General features: G+C 43.9%; 1 protein-coding gene across 1 annotated transcript in view; it reads right to left on the minus strand.

Moving 5' to 3' along the window:
- Positions 1-23,005, minus strand: part of ITPKB (inositol-trisphosphate 3-kinase B) — a 92,277-nt gene that overhangs the window by 66,469 nt on the left and 2,803 nt on the right. Inside the window, exon 2 of the mRNA XM_040430591.1 lies at positions 12,449-13,745. Coding sequence (XP_040286525.1) covers positions 12,449-13,585 — 1,137 coding nt within the window. The 5' untranslated portion in view covers positions 13,586-13,745. The remainder of the gene's footprint in view (positions 1-12,448; positions 13,746-23,005) is intronic.

The following is a 23,005-nucleotide window of genomic DNA, read 5'->3' on the forward strand; positions in this document are numbered from 1 at the left end:
CCCCTCCCTATTCCAATCAATGAGCGGTCTGTGTATTGCAGGACAGGACAGGTCCTCCAGAGCGAGAGAGGCTCTTTGTAACCGTTCTCCACTCTGGGCCAAGAAAGGATCTTGATCAGAGGGCACGCCCCTCCTCCTTATATTAACCCTTAATTCCCTAATAGGGTGTAAGAAAATGTTTAGCTGGACCAGACCCCCTTGTTCCTGCTCCCTCTAAACCACATTTGCCCTCTAATGCATCAGGTATGAGCCTGTCCTGGTAATCTCAGATTCCTAAAGAACATTTGTCTATGCAAATGTCCGGCGCAGAATCTGGCTTCCAGCGGCCACGTTTCTCTACTCCTTTCATGTCATTTGCATTCATTAAGCGGTATATACGCTCTATGGCAGCGTCAGATTCATACCACGCTCCCTGGTCAGGCCTGAGGGGGTTCACAGTGGTTCTGAAATTAAATGGCATCTCCATCTGCGCAACCACCTTTTGGAAAAATGAAAATTGGAGCAACGTTGCGAATGATATCAACTAAAAATCCGTTACCGTTTGGTGTCTACAGCTTCCAGGCAGTCCTATGTGTCTCCATGGTAACAGACTACAAACAAAGCCTAAGTAGTCCTGCACTTGTACTCCCTCCCATCTGAAAGCTTCCACTTCCTAACCAAACCACCCTAAGAATACCGCAATACGGCGCTGTGTGGCGGCACAATGTGGAGACAGAGTATGGCTAAAGTCTATGCGATTATAACATTCAATGGCAAAAAAATAACCCATAAATAACCCCTCGAAAAATATGGCCACTCAGGGTGGAAAATTTAGAAACCCTGGTAGGGGAGCCGCCCGTTACGTGAGGTGATTTATTCCTACCCAATTGTTCTCCATCCTAGATTGTAATCCAAAAATTGGCTGGAAACTATTTCCCAGTTCCACCAGTACAGTTATTAACCTTGCTGGGATAAGGTTTTCAGAGCTGGAAAGTACCGTAATACTACAGGCATATCTTGTACTGTCATCAAAGGTTCGATGTGGAAAACCAGTCTCTCCGGCTGCTGCGTCCAATAATCGGGGGCGGACGGGGTGAAGACTGTAACTGGACAGACGCCAGGAACCTCCACTGATATCTCCATGAAAGGAAACACCAATTCTGACTACAATCCGAAGAACGTACCGTCCAGAATTTGATTTAAAGGGGTATTCCCATCTCAGACAATGGGGGCTAGGATATGCCCCCATTGAATATCGCTAGGATATGCCCCCATTGAATATCACCAGGATATGCCCCCATTGAATATCGCCAGGATATGCCCCCATTGAATATTGGTAGGATATGCTCCCACTGAATATCGCTAGGATATGCCCCCACTGAATATCGCTAGGATATGCCCCCATTAAATAATGCTAGGATATGCCCCCATTGAATATTGCCAGGATATGCCCCCATTGAATGTTGCTAGGATATGCCCCCATTGAATATTGGTAGGATATGCCCCCATTGACAATTGGTAGGATATGCCCCCATTGAATATCGCTAGGATATGCCCCCATTGAATATCGCTAGCATATGGCCCCACTGAATATTGCCAGGATATGCCCCTATTAAATATCGCTAGGATATGCCTCTATATGCTTCCATTGAATATTGCCAGGATATGCCCCCATTGAATATTGCCAGGATATGCCTCCATTGAATATTGGTAGGATATGCCCCCATTGAATATCGCTAGGATATGCCCCCATTGAATATCGCTAGGATATGCCCCCATTGAATATCGCCAGGATATGCCCCCACTGAATATCGCCAGGATATGCCCCCATTAAATATCGCTATGATATGCCCCCATTGAATATCGCTAGGATGTGCCCCCATTGAATATCGCTAGGATATGCCCCCATTGAATATCGCTAGGATATGCCCCCACTGAATATCGCCAGGATATGCCCCCATTGAATATCGCTAGGATATGCCCCCATTGAATATCGCTAGGATGTGCCCCCATTAAATATCGCTAGGATGTGCCCCAATTGAATATCGCTAGGATATGCCCCCATTGAATATCGCTAGGATATGCCCCCACTGAATATCGCCAGGATATGCCCCCATTGAATATCGCTAGGATGTGCCCCCATTGAATATCGCTAGGATATGTCCCCATTGAATATCGCTAGGATATGCCCCCACTGAATATCGCCAGGATATGCCCCCATTAAATATCGCTAGGATATGCCCCCATTGAATATCGCTAGGATGTGCCCCCATTAAATATCGCTAGGATGTGCCCCCATTGAATATCGCTAGGATGTGCCCCCATTGAATATCGCTAGGATATCCCCCCATTGAATATCGCTAGGATATGCCCCCCCTGAATATCGCCAGGATATGCCCCCATTGAATATCGCTAGGATATGCCCCCATTGAATATCGCTAGGATGTGCCCCCATTAAATATCGCTAGGATGTGCCCCCATTAAATATCGCTAGGATGTGCCCCCATTGAATATCGCTAGGATATGCCCCAATTGAATATCGCCATGATATGCCCCAATTGAATATCGCTAGGATATGCCCCAATTGAATATCGCTAGGATATGCCCCCCCTGAATATCGCCAGGATATGCCCCAATTGAATATCGCTAGGATATGCCCCCATTGAATATCGCTAGGATGTGCCCCCATTGAATATCGCTAGGATGTGCCCCCATTGTCTGATAGGTGTGGGACCCAGCTGAAATTAGGTGCCAGGATGCTTTGCAGCAAGATCCTGCATTCAAACCTCTCCTGGAGTGGGTGTGTCTTTTCCTTCAGTGTTTAAAAAGAAAACGGCCTTTGTTGCCCATGGCAACCAATCACAGCACAGCTTTAATTTTACCAGAGTAGCTTAAGAAATGAAAGCTGAGCTCTGATTGGTTGCTATAGACAGCTTTGATAAATGACGCCGTCTCTCTTTTTAAATTCAGCTTTAGAAGTCACTAGAGTATATAATATCTATCTAAGCCTATTGTCTTTTTGTAAAAACAGGAAGTATTTCAGACAATGAATTCTAGATGCAGCTCTGGATGTGACTTGAGACATAGAAGAAAATATTTGGATTTTAAGGACACTATTAAAACCCTATCCAGATCTATCTGCTGCAGGGGCGTTGCTAGGGTCTCAAAAGATCTGGGGCCCAAGCTCCAATGCATATGGCCCAATTCTCTAAGTCAACCAATCGGCCCCCCCAACCGCTCCCCCGCAAACACTGGCACTGAAAACATTTTACTGTACTCGCTATACAGCAGCACATACCTCTCACATCCAGGGCCTCCCAGGTGACGTCTCCTCGGATGTAGATCTTCTCTGTCATCATCTTCTCCACTCGGTCCGGACAACTTCTCTCAGCTGCCTCGTCTCTGCAGAGTGTGACACACAGACATCTTAGCTTCCTCACTTTTCTGTGCCCCCAAATACTATCCTGAAGAAAAATTAGTGCCATACAGATAATCTTCCCCATAGTAACAGTACTCCTCATAGTCCCACCAATAGTATTTTCTTTTTAGAATGCTCTCATTAGTAATACTGCCCTCTACAGTGCCCCCAACTGTGATAGTGCTCCCCAAGAGTGCCCCCCGTACAGTATTAATAATGCCCTTACAGAGCCTCTAGTAGAAATAAGGCCCCCTATTGGTATTAAAGCTCTCTACAGACCCCTCAGTAGTAATAAGGCCCCCCATAGTGCTCTTAGTAGAAATAAGGTGGATCTATAAGTCCCTCCTACAGAGCCCCCAGTAGTAATAAGAACGCCTAATGTCACCTGGATTTAAAATGCTCCCCAGTGCCCCCAGTATTTATATCGCCCCCTACTGTTATAATGCCCCCACAGTGCCCCCAGTATTTATATTGCCCCCTACTGTTATAATGCCCACACAGTGCCCCCAGTATTTATATTGTCCCCTAATGTTATAATACTCACCCTGAAGTGTCCCCAGCATTTATATTCCTCAGTTTACTGTCCTCAGAAATTATAATTCCTCAGCTCCTCCACCATACAGTCCCATGTAAATACCATCACACCATCTCTTCAGCCCCCTCCAATATACAGTCCCATGTAAATAACATCCCTCTCTATCTACAGCCCCCTCCAATATACAGTCCCACGTAAATAACATCACCCCCTCCCCAGCCTCCGTCAACATACAGTCCCATCACCCCCATAATATTCTGTCCCATGTATTCAGTCCCATATAAATAATATCACTCCCTCCCACAGCCGCCTCCAACATGCATTCCCATGTAAATAACATCAACTTTCCTGTCCCAACTTTCAGTCCCATGTAAATAACATCACTCCACCTCACTGTCCCATGTAAATAACTTTCCTCCCTTCAGCCCTAACATACAGTCCCAGTTAAATAACTACAACTCCCAGCATTGCTCTGCCTCTCCCTTCACTTACCTCTCCTCATGTAGCAGACCTCACCACAGCTTCTTCCCAGGACTTCTCTTCACTGCTGAGCGTCCTCTCCTGCACTGGTCACATGATGGTGACATCATCGCAGGTCCTTTTCAGCTACTGCATTTAGAACTGATCACATGACCTGTGATGTCATCACAGGTCCTTCAGCTCTTGCAGGGCATTAGATTCAATTGTATTGCCGACCTGAGGACTGTTGTATCTATCTGGCAGGCAGGACATTCGGGGCCTGGGACAAAACATCAGAGGCCCAGGCCCCAAATGTTTTAACCTAGCAACGCCCCTGTGTAAACCCACTGCATGGTGAAAATGAGTATTAAAAATTCTGCATTTTCAGCTCTGGATGTGACTGGAGACATACAAGAATGTATTAGCATTTTTAGTTAGCAAAATTGTATCCAAATCTATCCAAACACATTTAAACCTACTGCATTATTAAAAAATAGTATTTTCCTTAAAATTTCCATAAAATGTGGGACTCTTGGCAGGATTCTGAATGTAGCTTTGGATGTGACTAGAGAAGTAAAACAATGCATGTGGATTGTCAGGACTAGGGATAAGCGAATCGACTTCGGATGAAACAACAACCTAACCAAACCTAATCCAGATCTGATTCTATTACCTTTTTAATAATTAGTAGATTCAAAAAGAAATAGGCCTCTCGGCAGGTATTTCGGAGATGCTGAGTTCTGAATGTAGCTTTAGATGTGACCAGAGAAGTATAACAATGTTAGGGATATTCAGGACACAATAAGTGGACAAACTTCATCCAGATTTATGTGATTCCATTGTCTTTTTTTGTTTTAAGTGGCAGATTCATAAAAAACAGACCTCTTGGCAGGTATTTCAGTCATGCTGAATTCTGAATGCAGCTTTGGATGTGACTAGAGAAGTAAAACAACATATGTGGATTTTCAGGACACTATGATTGGCAAAACTTAATCCGACTTAAGATCAATACAAGATGAGTAAAGTATTTGCAAAGTGACTCAATACTATATTATCAAGGTTTCTGCAGCAGCGCTGCCCATTCTCCGGTTTTCGGCACTTCTAATACTGTGTTTATTGTGCCAAATCTGATTTGTCCCTATGACACTGGCTGACCTGTTACATGTGCGCTTGGCAGCTGAAGACATCGGTCCCATGTTCCTATGTGCCCGCACTGCTGAGAAAAAAAAAGAAGTTTTAATATATGCAAATGAGCCTCTAGGAGCAACGGGGGCGTTACCGTTACACCTAGAAGATCTCTGCAGCTGCCACGCCTTCTGCACTTTGACAGGACCATTAGATTGATCACGCTGCCTGGCCCTGTCAATCAAAGTGCTGAGGGCGTGGCAGCTGCAGAGACTCTCTAAGTGCAACGGCAACGCCCCCGTTGCTCCTAGTGGCTCATTTGCATATATTAAAACATCATTTTTCTCAGCAATGAGGGCACATAGAAACATGGGACCAACACGGATGCCTTCAGCTGCCAAGCGCACATGTAACAGGTCAGCCAGTGTCATAGGGACAAAACTGCTGACAGATGCCGTTTAATTTTTATTATGTTTGTTTATTATTCAATTATGTCAAAAATGTCATCTTCTGTCAAGCTTTACTGCGTCACAGGTCAGTTGAGCATCAGGTTGAGATGCAATGGTGACCATGTCGGAACTTGTCACCCAGCTTTCCCGGGAGCAGATAGAACGGATTGGAATGTGTAACAATATGGCGGCATCCCGGAAGTCGCAGAGCACGCATCGGCCATAAATCACACATAACAAAGAGTAGCTTCCCACCGAGGCCCTGTTTCCTGTGACACACGCCGCTCGATGGAGTACAGCCGCATTCCAGGGTCTAATATGCATTGAAGTATATTTTCTTTGGCCGGGCAGCAGCTATAGACAGACGTATAGAGGATCGCAGAAATAGCTACTCTGTTTTTTCTGGATTTCGTCCCGCGGCTTATGTGCTATTTTTATCCCACCGCTCAATACGTGTTCCATAAAAAGCGAATTCTGCCATCACCGCAGCCGCCTCCGGCACCCCCGTCCCGTGGATAGGATTTAATTCTGCACCGCAGTTCCTGGATCCCTGCAGAGGACTGACAGCTGCTCTCTGGACCTGGCGGCACTACATGATTCAGCATGCCCTGCTAGCCTTGCATTGGATGATGTACTTGTGTGCCACCATACAGTGCACAAATAACTCTACCATATAGTGCCTAAATAACGGCGCCATATAAGATGGTGACCCAATAACAGTGCAATATGTTGTCCAGTGCATTGTCCTACAAAATGTACTGTAAAGTGCCTAAGTAGCAGCGCCACCTAAATACCACCATATAATGCTCCAATAATACTGACATACAGCCACCAAATAGCATACAGTAATCTAATAACGTGTTATATACTGGGCAAATACCACTTCAATATAATGTTATATAGTGCCGTCCCCATCATGGATGGCATAAAATACTGTATCTGTGTTGCACAATGTAAGTACCGTCATACAGCACTCTCAAATAATGCCAACATACAGTCACCAAATCACAGCTCCATACATATACTCATCTAATAACATGCTACACATAGGACAAATAGCACTTTAATACACTGCTATATAGTGTCGTCCACACCATAGACTGCAAAAAAACACCGTATCAGTGCCACACGATGTAAATTCCGCCATAGAGTGCTCAAATGTTACCAACATACAATGACCAAAAAACAGCTCTATACATACGGTAATCTAATAACATACCATAAATTGTGAAAATAGTACTTCAATACAATGTTATATTATGCTGCCCTCCCCATAGACTGCACAATATACTATATCCGTGTTGCACGATGTATATACCGCCATACAGCGCTCAAATAATGCAAACATACAGTGACCAGATAACAGCTCCGCATATGCAGTCATGTAACTGCTTTACACTATACGTTGGGCCAATAGCGCTTTAATATAATGCTATATAGTGCAACCTCCTCCATAGACTGCAAAATGTAATCAGTGCCACACAACGTAAATACTGCCATAGAGTGCTCAAATAATGCCAACGTATAGTGACCAAATAACAGCACCATATATACACTCATCTAATACCATGCTATATATTGGCTAAATAGCACTTTAATACACTGCTATATAGTGCCATCGCCACCATAGACTGCAAAATAACACAGTATCAGTGCCACACAATGTAAATACCGCCACAGAGTGCTTACATCATACCAACATATAATGACCAACTAACAGCTCCATACATCAATCTAATAACATATTGTATATTGGCCAAATAGCACTTTAATACAATGCTATATAGTGCCGTCCCCACCATAGACTGTAAATAACACAGTATCAGTGCCACACAATGTAAATACCGCCACAGAGTGCTTACATCATACCAACATACAATAACCAAATAACAGCTCCATGCTATATATGTGCATATAAGGCCTCATGCACACGACCGTTTTTCGGGTCCGCATCCGAGCCGCAGTTTTTGCGGCTCGGGTGCGGACCCATTCACTTCAATGGGGCCGCAAAAGATGCGGACAGCACTCCGTGTGCTGTCCGCATCCTTTGCTCCGTTCCGTGGCCCCCCAAAAAAAATATAGCATTTCCTATTCTTGTCCGTTCTGCGGACAAGAATAGGCATCTCTACAATGGGCCGTTCCGCAAATTGAGGAAGGCACACGGGCTGTTTTTTGCGGATCCGCGGTTTGCATGAGGCCTATTACTGCTATATGGTTATTATTAAGATTCCTGGCAGTTGCAAGCCTGGGGTACCCAAGACACAGGTGACCCCCCCTTCCAGGTCGCAGGACCCTTGGGCTAGGCCTAGAGTTTTGCAGCAGTTTCTTTCCGGAAATCCGAAGGGGGTCTTCTCTCTGGCACAGGTCAAAATTCCCTTTAAGTGCTGATATTTTTATAGCGATAACTAGAGCCATGTGTTCGGTCCCCGACCAGGGAAACATCTGTACGGAATCGCCATGTTTTCCGTGATAGCTCCTGTATCCTCAGGGCACATACCAGCAGATGGACCCCTTCCACAAAGTCCCAGGCGGCGCGTATGTATAGCTTGAGAAAATTAGATTGTAAGCTCTTCTGACGCACATTAGGGGTCAGAGTATCAATTAGCTTTTGCGACAGTTTTTTGGGCTGAATAAAGGGTCTCATTTCTCCTATGGGAGTCTCCACCCGCAGATTATCCTCCGAGATGTAAACCAGGACACGCAGAGGCCGCCATCCATCTCTACGTGTGATTTATATCAAGCTGACAATGTTTGCAGATGCCCTGAGGACCCTGGAAGTTGTCAGCGCAGATCCCACTATTCCTGACATCCGCACAGCGGATAACACCGCTCAGCCCAACACAAGTATTTAGGTTACAGTGCGGTATGTCGTGACCGTGCCACCTTAAAGTCGTCCTCCTCTGGAATACCATCAGACATGTCAAAGAAATATGATCGGTGGGTGTCCCGTACCTGGGAACCGGTGGAATCACTTCTCAGAGCATGCTTGGTCATTCTCCATTGATATCTATGGTTCAATCCCCCCCACCCCACCCCAAATGTCTGGGGATGCATGCTGAAACTTTAATCCTGATTCCAGCAGATCCCTTAAAGGTGCATTGTTTTCTTTAATCCTTGCAGACAACCATCGCCTGTTTTGTGATCGGCAAATTGCGAATCCACAAAACACGGATACCGGCCGCACGCGTTCTGCATTTTGCGGAACGGAACATCCGGCCCATAATAGAACAGTCCTATCCTTCCCTGTAATGCGGACAGGAACAGGACATGTTCTATATTTTTGCGGGTGCCACAGAACGGACATACGGATGCAGATGGCACATGGTGTGCTCGGCCCCACTGAAGTGAACGTGTTCGCATCCAACCCGCAAAAAAATGCGGATCGGATGCAGGGAGAAAAATTACGTTCATGTGCATGAGCCCTATAAGGAATTACGTGAGTATACAACGAGGCTGGATGACAGCTACGGAGATGTGCCTGCACATAGCAAAAATCGAATAATACTGCCATATTGTGCCCACATAGCACCACCATATTATGTCCATGTAACAAAGCCATACAATACCCAAATACGAGAACTTAGGGCACATATAATTATGCTATACGGTGCAAGTAACACAGCCATGTTGAGCACAAATAATCCTACAATCCTAGAAAGTTCCAGTGCATACACTATACTCTGCCCAGAGAACACAAGCCGCGCTGTCACCATATAACACAGCCATACAATACCAGAACTGTACTGCACATAAACTACACACCATACTGTGCCCCAAAAACAACCTTGTACTTTGCCCAAACAACATAGCCATTCATTGTACAAGTAACAGAAAGTTACAGGACATAAACCATACGCCATACTGTGCCCAAACAACATGTCATACCGCGTCCATATAACACAGCCACAAACTGCCCAAATACCAGAAATACACCACACTGCGCACCAATCACACAGCTATACTGTGACCATATAACAAAGCCATAAAATGTCCAGAACTTACTGCAGATTTATACCGCACTATGTCCAAGTAACACCACCCGCCATACAGGGCCCATATAACAAAGCCATAAAATGTCCAAATACCAGAACTTACTGCAGATTTATACCGCACTATGTCCAAGTAACACCACCCGCCATACAGGGCCCATATAACTCATTACATGGCCAAGCACCAGAACTTTACGCCATGCTATGCTCCAATAATACAACCATACTGTGCAGATATAACAAGGCCATACCATTCTGTGCCCCAATACCGCAGCCAAATAATACCAGTGCACAAGCCGTATACCATACTGTGCCCACACAACACATGCCATACTGCGTCAATATACCGTAACACAGTCATAAACCGCACAAATACCAGAATAAGGCTACTTTCACATTAGCGGCAGCCTTCTCCGACCGGAACAGCCTGCTGGATCCGTGCTGCCACTGCCGAAGTCCGCTCCGGCCCCATTCACTATAATGTTTGCCGTGCTGCGGCCGGACCTCCAGCCCGCCCCCATTATATAATGGGGCCGGAGCGGACTTCGGCAGTGGCAGCACGGATCCGGAAGAAGGCTGCCACTAATGTGAAAGTAGCCTTATAAAGTGCCTAAGTAATACACCAAACTGTGCACAAAAACCATAAAATGCCCTCAAAAAAACAGAACTTACAGAGATACATTTACACCACACCGGGGGCGCACCACCAATGAGGCCAGGTGAGGCGATCGCCTCAGGCAGCACCAGGTAGAGGCAAGAGAGGGGCAGCTGAAGGGCCAATGGCTGAAGGGAAAGGGTTAGGTTTAAGAAATTGGCTTTGGGGGGGGGTTCAGTTTTCGCCTCAGGCAGCAGAAAGGCTAGGTGCACCCCTGCACCATACTGTGCCCAAATAACACCGCCATACAGGGCCCATAGAAAACAGCCATTACATAACCAAGCACCTGAACTTTACATTGTCTAAACTATACGCCATGCTCCAATAATACAACCATAGTGTGCAGATATAACATGGCCATACTGTACCCCAATAACACAGCCATGTAATGCCCAAATAGCAGAACTGTACAGTGCACAAACCATACCCCATACTGTACCGAAATAGCAAACAAGGTCAAGACGTGAGGCTATCCGTTTTCTGCAAACCCCCCCCCCCCCCCCCCTTCAAATTCAGCCAATGATATTTGGTTGGTCGATGGCAAGTTGTATTGCAGATAAGAATCTATTGAGAGGGCCCCAAGACATAAAAACCGTCATTCAGATGATATGACCCATTTGCGCCACATACTGCACTATAGTCACCGCATAGTACCGCCAGTGACCTAAGCTCACAGCTTGTCATTTCACATCTTAATTCAAACTTCTACAAAAAAAAAAAAAAAGTCTGTGTAGGAAGGTTCTGTTTTCTTGGTGAAGGTCTTGGGCGCCATGTGCAGGTTACGTAGCTGAAGCAGGGTGTGGTGGAATTGCTGCAAGGGCTGGGTGCAAAATTTTAGGTCATATCTCCTCAAATGCATAAAGAAAAAATGACCAAAATCTACAGATCAAACAGTGGGGGCTACTGACTGACATGGTCACATAAGGCTTGTCATCCAGCTTTCCACAGACCCTGAATGCTGACGGCCTTTTTCTAAAATTCTAGCATTTTAATCGTGAACCAGATAGCTCAGGATGAACAAAGCCAAAGGCTTCTTCCGTGCACAGAAGAGTGAAAGGACAGATACAAAAAGCAGAAGTACAAAGGTAACATCCACGAGGTATTTCAAATCTCCTGATAAGAGAACAGCACAAGAAAATCTGCATCCAAACAGAAAATACTATAAAAGGGGCATTGCAAAAGTATTCAACCCCCTCCCCCCTTCCTCTCCCATACGTCAGTCTGACAGCACAGAAGAAAAAAAAAAAGAAATGATAAAATGCTGTTTGCGTAAGTATTCAACCCCTGTGTGGGAAGCTCCAAGTTCTAGAAATTGACCTAACAGCTGGCTCACCATTGACCTTTACTTGTGAAATTAAGAAAACAACAGCAACAAAAAAAAATCCTGACCATTGGTCTTTTTTCAAGAAGTGAAAATGAAGACCAAAAGCCTAAGGAACCTGAACTGACAAGATGGACATTCAAAGAACTATATTTTTGTGGGGTTGAATATTTTTGCAAACCACTGATACAGTTTAAAATGCATATAAAAAGTATTCCACCCCTCAATTAAGGCATTATGAATGCAGGTGGTTACAGTATGTAAGTCTTGAAGGGTGGATGCTTTTCTTACGGCATTAGACATATGGCTACATGATCCACAATCATCTGATGGTTGCAACAACAACGTAAAACCAACAACATATAAAAACAAACAAAGGAAAAAAATGTCGGCAATTTGGACGAGACGCAATGTAAAACAATATAGCTTGACTAAGAACATAATGCAGCTCCTGTTCAGCTCTGCTACATCTGTACCATCAGCCTAAACAGAAAGCGACATAGATGAGGAACACTCACCACTCTTGGCTTTTGTTCAATGGTTTGTAGAAACGGGGTGCTGTGTGCGGGGGATTTCTCGGGATCGCTGGATACGTCGTCCTCTGAGTCATCCCAAGATGAAGAGAAGCCAGTAGATGAAGCTGAAGACGAGGATAATTTCCTAGGTAGATTAGCAGGATTGATGCTTAGGATATTAAAGTCCTCTTGACCTTCAACGTCTTCCCCATGGTCAGTGACTATGACTGCTGGAATAGGTCCTGGAGATACCATCTTAGGTGGGATAGACTTGCTTGAATTTTCCAGGGAGTTGTTGAGGTTTTGCTCAGATTTGGTTAAATTGTAAGTTCTAGTTGTGTCTTTTTCACTACATGGGGCCACTGATGGTGGTACTAGAACCACTGATGGTGAAACTGATGAAGTTCCTGGAGCCATTATGGGTGACACTTGGACAACTGATGGTGATATTGGTGATGTAGGGGTTGATGTTCCTTCCAAACTGGAGGAAGATGATTTAGGTCCTCTATCATGAATAAAACTAAACACACTATCCTCCCGCTTACCAAATCTTAGAGGTGACGGGGACCTGCTACCTAGACGAGGGCTCCTAAGAGCTGGAGAAACTGGGCGGTTCCGGGCTTGAATATGTGCTTCGAAGAGTCCCACAACCTGGTTAACCTGAACATTTTGGAGCTCCCGTTGTAACTGAGAAAGACGTCTCTTCTCTCCGGATTCCACAAGTCCCATTCCTGACCCATGGCCGTGCCCAAACCCCAACAAAGACCCCGATCGTGAATCTATCACAGAGACCGCTTCCCCCACATTCCCGCCATGAAGTCGTAAAGGCGAGGGGCACCTTCGGACTCTTGACAAACTCGGAGAATGGTCATCTTTGCCGTTAAAACTAGGGCTACGACTTCTTGAGGTGGATCGTTCTCCCGACTCGGGAAAGACAAAGGAGGTTGTGTTGTTGTTCCTTGGAGAGCTACCGGGACTGGTGGCTCCGGGGCTATGGAGAGGCAGTGGAGAACGGACCAACAGTGGACAATAAGTGCTACGTCTCTCTGGCATGGGCAACACCGGTCTCTGGCTCGTCTTCGTCACACTGTTGTTATTCATCATGACCAAGCTATTCAAGGCATAGCAATACACAGCCATAGTCCTGTGAGGAGAGGAGCGGTGGACACGGGGTGTGCTGGGCACCACCAGCTCAGGCAAACAGGTCCCAAAGATGTCTTCTCGTCCACAACATTGCTTGAAAAGTTGATGAGATGACTGCTCGGCTGGGCACCTGCCCAGACCTCCATAAACAAATCAGCTGTAAATGAGAAGAGAAGAGAAAAATGTAAATACCTTTGACGAGATTCTCTGGACTGACGAAGAGATCATGAAAAAAAAAAAAAAAAGTCTGCCGCTTGGCGAGTTCACTGCCGTCATTCACGCCGATGAAAGGAATCCATTTGCATATACCTGCCCAAGACTTACAACCTGTACCGTAAACAAGTCCTGATGTCAGACGCAAGAACAGGCTTGTAGAACCATGTCAGAAATGTGAGCGAGGCCTCCAACAGTCACTTCCCTCTCCAGAATTTAACCTCTTATGGGACGTCTGAGTCATGTTAGACTCTGAATATTTATGGTACGGTTTTGGAAAACATACGGTAGCCACTTAGGTTTAATTGTTGATCATTTTTTAAATATTTTTTTATATATTTTTTATTTTTTTACACCATAAAATTAATATTACAAGGGGGAAAAAAAAGGAAGAGAATTTTTTGAATTTATTTTGTTTAACCCTTTTGTGTTTCAGTAGTGATTCTGCTTCCATTCCGTTTGGTTTCCGTTTGCGATCCATTTTTTTCATATCACACAAACGGAAACGGAAGCATACAATAATGTTTAAACAGCAAGTACCTAAAAAAATTGGGCTGGGCATAAAATTTTCAATAGATGGTCCCGCATTTCGTATGCATTCCGTTATTTTGCGGACCCATTGACTTGAATGGAGCCACGGAAAGTGATTTGCGGGCAATAATAGGACATGTTCTATCTTTGAACGGAACGGAAATACGGAAACGGAATGCATACGGAGTACCTTCCGTCGTTTTTGCGGACCCACTGAAATGAATGGTTCCGCATACGGACCGCAAACGGAACACACAAAAAATGGAATGGAAGCGGAAAGAAAATACGTTCGTGTGCATGAGCCCTAAGGGAGGGAAATCCTTGTAAAACTGAAGAAGAGTCTTTGTTCTCACCACTACAGCGACGCTATATATTACATGATTTATAGCGCCGGTAGTAATGGAAGAATTAGAGGATTTTTTTTTTAGAGGAGGTGGGAGATATAAATAAATGAGCAAAAAATGATGCTAAAATAAAACTTTAAAAAAAGGCAAATTTTTTTTTTTCCCATTTTCCGACCTACAAAATATTATTAGATCAGCTTTATAACCTAAGAAATTACTTAACCTTTCAGGACCAGGACCTTGAGGACCAGATAAAAATGTCACCTTTTTGGAATGGATTTTTATTTATTTATTTATTTAAAAAAATTTCTTTGTTTACTTTTTAACAATTTTTGCAGGACACGTAAGACTTTCTTATTATTTAATATTATTTATTAAAGGGGTTGTCACACAAAAAAATTCAACATTTTTTAAACCAGCGTCTAGATATTTGATTTATTGTATATTTGGAGCCATTTCCTCCTCTGCCGCATAACCGCCACCAGGCATAGCCCGGCTGAAGGACCTATACATAGTCACACGTAGAACTTGAGGACATGAGAAGGGATGACCCATCTTCCAGTAACAGGATGAGAGCCTGACGTCTGGCGCGTTTCCAGCCCTGGTATTATGGAGAACCAGTTTTAGTGACAGGTGATTGCTCCGCACAAGGCAGGGATGTTTGTACTGCAGAGAATTATCCGTCCGCTGTCCACGGGCGGGATACACAGGGGATTCCCCGGCAGCTGGCATCCGCTCCATAAACACAAAACTACATGAAGAGACTGTGCACCAGAAATAGAACCGCCATACACCCATTACACGTATCGGGCACGGGGCATCATGTGGAGTCACCACCAGCGTGCTGCAGCGGAGAGGCCCGACTCCAGTGCAGCTCTGGAGTATAACACAGGATGTAACTCAGGATCAGTACAGGATAAGTAATGTAATGTATGTACACAGTGACTCCACCAGCAGAATAGTGAGTGCAGCTCTGGAGTATAACACAGGATGTAACTCAGGATCAGTACAGGATAAGTAATGTAATGTATGTACACAGTGACTCCACCAGCAGTATAGTGAGTGCAGCTCTGGAGTATAATACAGGATGTAACTCAGGATCAGTACAGGATAAGTAATGTATGTACATAGTGACCCCACCAGCAGAATAGTGAGTGCAGCTCTGGAGTATAATACAGGATGTAACTCAGGATCAGTACAGGATAAGTAATGTAATGTATGTACACAGTGACTCCACCAGCAGAATAGTGAGTGCAGCTCTGGAGTATAATACAGGATGTAACTCAGGATCAGTACAGGATAAGTAATGTAATGTATGTACACAGTGACTCCACCAGCAGAATAGTGAGTGCAGCTCTGGAGTATAATACAGGATGTAACTCAGGATCAGTACAGGATAAGTAATATAATGTATGTACACAGTGACTCCACCAGCAGAATAGTGAGTGCAGCTCTGGAGTATAATACAGGATGTAACTCAGGATCAGTACAGGATAAGTAATGTAATGTATGTACACAGTGACTCCACCAGCAGAATAGTGAGTGCAGCTCTGGAGTATAATACAGGATGTAACTCAGGATCAGTACAGGATAAGTAATGTATGTACACAGTGTCTCCACCAGCAGAATAGTGAGTACAGCTCTGGAGTATAATACAGGATGTAACTCAGGATCAGTACAGGATAAGTAATGTAATGTATGTACAGAGTGACTCCACCAGCAGAATAGTGAGTGCAGCTCTGGAGTATAATACAGGATGTAACTCAGGATCAGTACAGGATAAGTAATGTAATGTATGTACACAGTGACTCCTCCAGCAGAATAGTGAGTGCAGCTCTGGAGTATAATACAGGATGTAACTCAGATCAGTACAGGATAAGTAATATAATGTATGTACACAGTAACTCCACCAGCAAAATAGTGAGTGCAGCTCTGGAGTATAATGCAGGATGTAACTCAGGATCAGTATAGGATAAGTAATGTAATGTATGTACACAGTGACTCCACGAGCAGAATAGCGAGTGCAGCTCTGGAGTATAATACAGGATGTAACTCAGGATCAGTACAGGATAAGTAATGTAATGTATGTACACAGTGACTCCTCCAGCAGAATAGTGAGTGCAGCTCTGGAGTATAATACAGGATGTAACTCAGGGTCAGTACAGGATAAGTAATGTAATGTATGTACACAGTGACTGCACCAGCAGAATAGTGAGTGCAGCTCTGGAGTATAATACAGGATGTAACTCAGGATCAGTACAGGATAAGTAATGTAATGTATTTACACAGTGACTCCTCCAGCAGAATAGTGAGTGCAGCTCTGGAGTATAATACAGGATGTAACTCAGATCAGTACAGGATAAGTAATATAATGTATGTACACAGTAACTCCACCAGCAGAATAGTGAGTGCAGCTCTGGAGTATAATACAGGATGTAACTCAGGATCAGTACAGGATAAGTAATGTACTGTATGTACACAGTGACTGCACCAGCGGAATAGTGAGTGCAGCTCTGGAGTATAATACAGGATGTAACTTAGGATCAGTACAGGATAAGTAATGTAATGTATGTACACAGTGACTGCACCAGCAGAATAGCGAGTGCAGCTCTGGAGTATAATACAGGATGTAACTCAGGATCAGTACAGGATAAGTAATGTATGTACACAGTGACTCGACCAGCAGAATAGTGAGTGCAGCTCTGAGGTATAATACAGGATGTAACTCAGGATCAGTAGAGGATAAGTAATGTAATGTATGTACACAGTGACTCCATCAGCAGAATAGCGAGTGCAGCTCTGGAGTATAATACGGGATGTAACTCAGGATCAGTACAGGATGAGTAATGTAATGTATGTACACAATGACTGCACCAGCAGAATAGTGAGTGCAGCTCTGGAGTATAATACACGATGTAACTCAGGATCAGTACAAGATAAGTAATGTAATGTATGTACACAGTGACTCCACCAGCAGAATAGTGAGTACAGCTCTGGAGTATAATACAGGATGTAACTCAGGTTCAGTACAGGATAAGTAATGTATGTACACAGTGACTGCACCAGCAGAATAGTGAGTGCAGCTCTGGAGTATAATACAGGATGCAACTCAGGATCAGTACAGGATAAGTAATGTAATGTATGTACACAGTGACTGCACCAGCAGAATAGTGAGTGCAGCTCTGGAGTATAATACAGGATGTAACTCAGGATCAGTACAGGATAAGTAATGTATGTACACAGTGACTCCACCAGCAGAATAGTGAGTGCAGCTCTGAGGTATAATACAGGATGTAACTCAGGATCAGTAGAGTATAAGTAATGTAATGTATGTACACAGTAACTGCACCAGCAGAACAGTGAGTGCAGCTCTGGAGTTTAATACAGGATGTAACTCAGGATCAGTACAGGATAAGTAATGTAATGTATGTACACAGTGACTTCATCAGCAGAATAGTGAGTGAAGCTCTGGAGTATAATACAGGATGTAACTCAGGATCAGTACAGGATAAGTAATGTAATGTATGTACACAGTGACTGCACCAGCAGAATAGTGAGTGCAGCTCTGGAGTATAATACAGGATGTAACTCAGGATCAGTACAGGATAAGTAATGTAATGTATTTACACAGTGACTCCTCCAGCAGAATAGTGAGTGCAGCTCTGGAGTATAATACAGGATGTAACTCAGATCAGTACAGGATAAGTAATATAATGTATGTACACAGTAACTCCACCAGCAGAATAGTGAGTGCAGCTCTGGAGTATAATACAGGATGTAACTCAGGATCAGTACAGGATAAGTAATGTACTGTATGTACATAGTGACTGCACCAGCGGAATAGTGAGTGCAGCTCTGGAGTATAATACAGGATGTAACTTAGGATCAGTATAGGATAAGTAATGTAATGTATGTACACAGTGACTGCACCAGCAGAATAGCGAGTGCAGCTCTGGAGTATAATACAGGATGTAACTCAGGATCAGTACAGGATAAGTAATGTATGTACACAGTGACTCCACCAGCAGAATAGTGAGTGCAGCTCTGAGGTATAATACAGGATGTAACTCAGGATCAGTAGAGGATAAGTAATGTAATGTATGTACACAGTGACTCCATCAGCAGAATAGCGAGTGCAGCTCTGGAGTATAATACGGGATGTAACTCAGGATCAGTACAGGATGAGTAATGTAATGTATGTACACAATGACTGCACCAGCAGAATAGTGAGTGCAGCTCTGGAGTATAATACACGATGTAACTCAGGATCAGTACAAGATAAGTAATGTAATGTATGTACACAGTGACTCCACCAGCAGAATAGTGAGTACAGCTCTGGAGTATAATACAGGATGTAACTCAGGTTCAGTACAGGATAAGTAATGTATGTACACAGTGACTGCACCAGCAGAATAGTGAGTGCAGCTCTGGAGTATAATACAGGATGCAACTCAGGATCAGTACAGGATAAGTAATGTAATGTATGTACACAGTGACTGCACCAGCAGAATAGTGAGTGCAGCTCTGGAGTATAATACAGGATGTAACTCAGGATCAGTACAGGATAAGTAATGTATGTACACAGTGACTCCACCAGCAGAATAGTGAGTGCAGCTCTGAGGTATAATACAGGATGTAACTCAGGATCAGTAGAGTATAAGTAATGTAATGTATGTACACAGTAACTGCACCAGCAGAACAGTGAGTGCAGCTCTGGAGTATAATACAGGATGTAACTCAGGATCAGTACAGGATAAGTAATGTAATGTATGTACACAGTGACTTCATCAGCAGAATAGTGAGTGAAGCTCTGGAGTATAATACAGGATGTAACTCAGGATCAGTACAGGATAAGTAATGTATGTACACAGTGACTGCACCAGCAGAATAGTGAGTTCAGCTCTGGAGTATAATACAGGATGTAACTCAGGATCAGTACAGGATAAGTAATGTTTGTACCCATTGATTCCACCAGCAGAATAGTGAGTGCAGCTCTGGAGTATAATACAGGATGTAACTCAGGATCAGTACAGGATAAGTAATGTAATGTATGTACACAGTGACTGCACCAGCAGAATAGTGAGTGCAGCTCTGGAGTATAATACAGGATGTAACTCAGGATCAGTACAGGATAAGTAATGTAATGTATGTACACATTGACTGCACAAGCAGAATAGTGAGTACAGCTCTGGAGTATAATACAGGATGCAACTCAGGATCAGTACAGGATAAGTAATATAATGTATGTACACAGTGACTGCACCAGCAGAATAGTGAGTGCAGCTCTGGAGTATAATACAGGATGTAACTCAGGATCAGTACAGGATAAGTAATGTATGTACACAGTGACTCCACCAGCAGAATAGTGAGTGCAGCTCTGAGGTATAATACAGGATGTAACTCAGGATCAGTAGAGGATAAGTAATGTAATGTATGTACACAGTGACCCAACCAGCAGAATAGTGAGTGCAGCTCTGGAGTATAATACAGGATGTAACTCAGGATAAGTACAGGATAAGTAATGTAATGTACTGTAACAATGTATGTACACAGTGACTGCACCAGCAGAATAGTGAGTGCAGCTCTGAGGTATAATACAGGATGTAACTCAGGATCAGTAGAGGATAAATAATGTAATGTATGTACACAGTGACCCAACCAGCAGAATAGTGAGTGCAGCTCTGGAGTATAATACAGGATGTAACTCAGGATAAGTACAGGATAAGTAATGTAATGTATGTACACAGTAACTGCACCAGCAGAACAGTGAGTGCAGCTCTGGAGTATAATACAGGATGTAACTCAGGATCAGTACAGGATAAGTAATGTAATGTATGTACACAGTGACTTCATCAGCAGAATAGTGAGTGAAGCTCTGGAGTATAATACAGGATGTAACTCAGGATCAGTACAGGATAAGTAATGTATGTACACAGTGACTCCACCAGCAGAATAGTGAGTGCAGCTCTGAGGTATAATACAGGATGTAACTCAGGATCAGTAGAGGATAAATAATGTAATGTATGTACACAGTGACCCAACCAGCAGAATAGTGAGTGCAGCTCTGGAGTATAATACAGGATGTAACTCAGGATAAGTACAGGATAAGTAATGTAATGTATGTACACAGTAACTGCACCAGCAGAACAGTGAGTGCAGCTCTGGAGTATAATACAGGATGTAACTCAGGATCAGTACAGGATAAGTAATGTAATGTATGTACACAGTGACTTCATCAGCAGAATAGTGAGTGAAGCTCTGGAGTATAATACAGGATGTAACTCAGGATCAGTACAGGATAAGTAATGTATGTACACAGTGACTGCACCAGCAGAATAGTGAGTGCAGCTCTGGAGTATACTGTAACTCAGAATCAATGTGTGACCCACCACATTTGTGGTAGCAGGCAGTATTCAGTATGCAGTGACAAGCTGTATTCATGTCCTTGTGGCTCCTTCTGTTCTCCTTATGTCCCTAGTTTTGCCTATGATCTTCATCCCTCTGCAGCGCTCCAGTTGATCATCACTTATTAGGGTGACAACCAGTATTGTTCACCATTGCAGTCCCCAGGAATGTCCAAACTGGTGTTCTAATAATTAACCCTTTAAACCCACACCATGCTACATTCCCATATTCGTGTGAGCAGAGTACAGCTGACTGTGAGGGGTCCTGCTGCAGGATCCCCTAGAAATGCATGCCCCCTATTGTTTTTCAGCACATTGACAAATGTATTTGCCCCCTGTTATGTACCCTGCCTGACCTATACCCGCACACACCTGCGCTGTGTGTATTCACAGTACATTGTACCTGAAGAGTGACGATCTCCTGCTGAGCATTATGCTGCTCACACCTCTCATTGTTGTCATGTCGCTGCTGAGGTTCGAAATACGCTAAAGGTCACCGACTATTGTAACTGAGCATCCATTATACTCTATCAGGTGCTAATATTCTGGGCAATTGCATAAGTAGCAATTACCTTAGGTAAACTTATATTAGGATCTCTTCCTTTAAAGGGGCAAGGGTTAAATAAGTATTCCCGGGGCAATGGAAATCTTTCATCTTTATTATTGGATCCTCCCGGCTTGTGTAGGTAGTGATTATGAAGATATGAGGGAATTGGTATGTAAGCAATTCCCTAAAGCTCCTCTTAAAATACAGTATACATTCATACTTTCCAATAATAAGTGTATATCGATGCCCAGTAACCTGTAGCATCTTATAATTTACCTAATATTGAGGAACACGCTTATACCAGTGGATCGCATAAATAGCAATTGCTCATTTATAATATATGTATTGGAATTATTTCTTTACAGTTGTGGGACAAGAAGCCTAAGTTCTGTCTGCTTCACCAGTAGGGAGAGAGTCTGGTAATGGATATAGATTGGGGAATTGCTATTTGTGCACTTTTCTAATATTCTAATAGGCTCAATAATAGGTAATAGTTAATATAATTAGGGGCAGGGGCGTTACTAGGGTCTCAAAAGATCTGGGGCCCAAGCCCCAATGCATATGGCCCAATTCTCCGAGTCGACCAAACGCACCCCCAACCAACCCCCCCAGTAGAAATAAGGCACCCTATTGTTATCCCAGTGGTAATAAAGCTCTCTACAGACCCCTCAGTAGTAATAAGGCCCCCCATAGTCTTAGTAGAAATAATGTGGATCTATAAGTCCCTCCTATAGAGCCCCCAGTAGTAATAAGAACGCTTAATGTCCCCAGTATTTATAATGCCCCCTACTGTTATAATGCCCCCACAGTGCCCCCAGTATTTATATCGCCCCCTACTGTTATAATGCCCCCACAGTGCCCCCAGTATTTATAATGCCCCCTACTGTTATAATGCCCCCACAGTGCCCCCAGTATTTATATCGCCCCCTACTGTTATAATGCTCACTCTGAAGTGCCCCAGTATTTACATCGCCCCTACAGTGCCCCCAGTACTTATATCGCCCCCTAGTGTTATAATGCCCCCACAGTGCCCCCAGTATTTATATCGCCCCCTACTGTTATAATGCCCCCACAGTGCCCCCAGTATTTATACCGCCCCCTACTGTTATAATGCCCCCACAGTGCCCCCAGTATTTATATCGCCCCCTACTGTTATAATGCCCCCACAGTGCCCCCAGTATTTATATCGCCCCCTACTGTTATAATGCCCCCACAGTGCCCCCAGTATTTATATCGCCCCCTACTGTTATAATGCCCCCACAGTGCCCCCAGTACTTATATCGCCCCCTACTGTTAGAATTCTCACCCTGAAGTGCCCCCAGTATTTATAATGCTCTCTGCAGTGCCCCCTGTAGTTATATTCCTCCATTTACTGTCT

This window comes from Bufo bufo, chromosome 4 (assembly GCF_905171765.1).
Source record: "Bufo bufo chromosome 4, aBufBuf1.1, whole genome shotgun sequence".
Taxonomy (NCBI): Eukaryota; Metazoa; Chordata; class Amphibia; order Anura; family Bufonidae; genus Bufo; species Bufo bufo.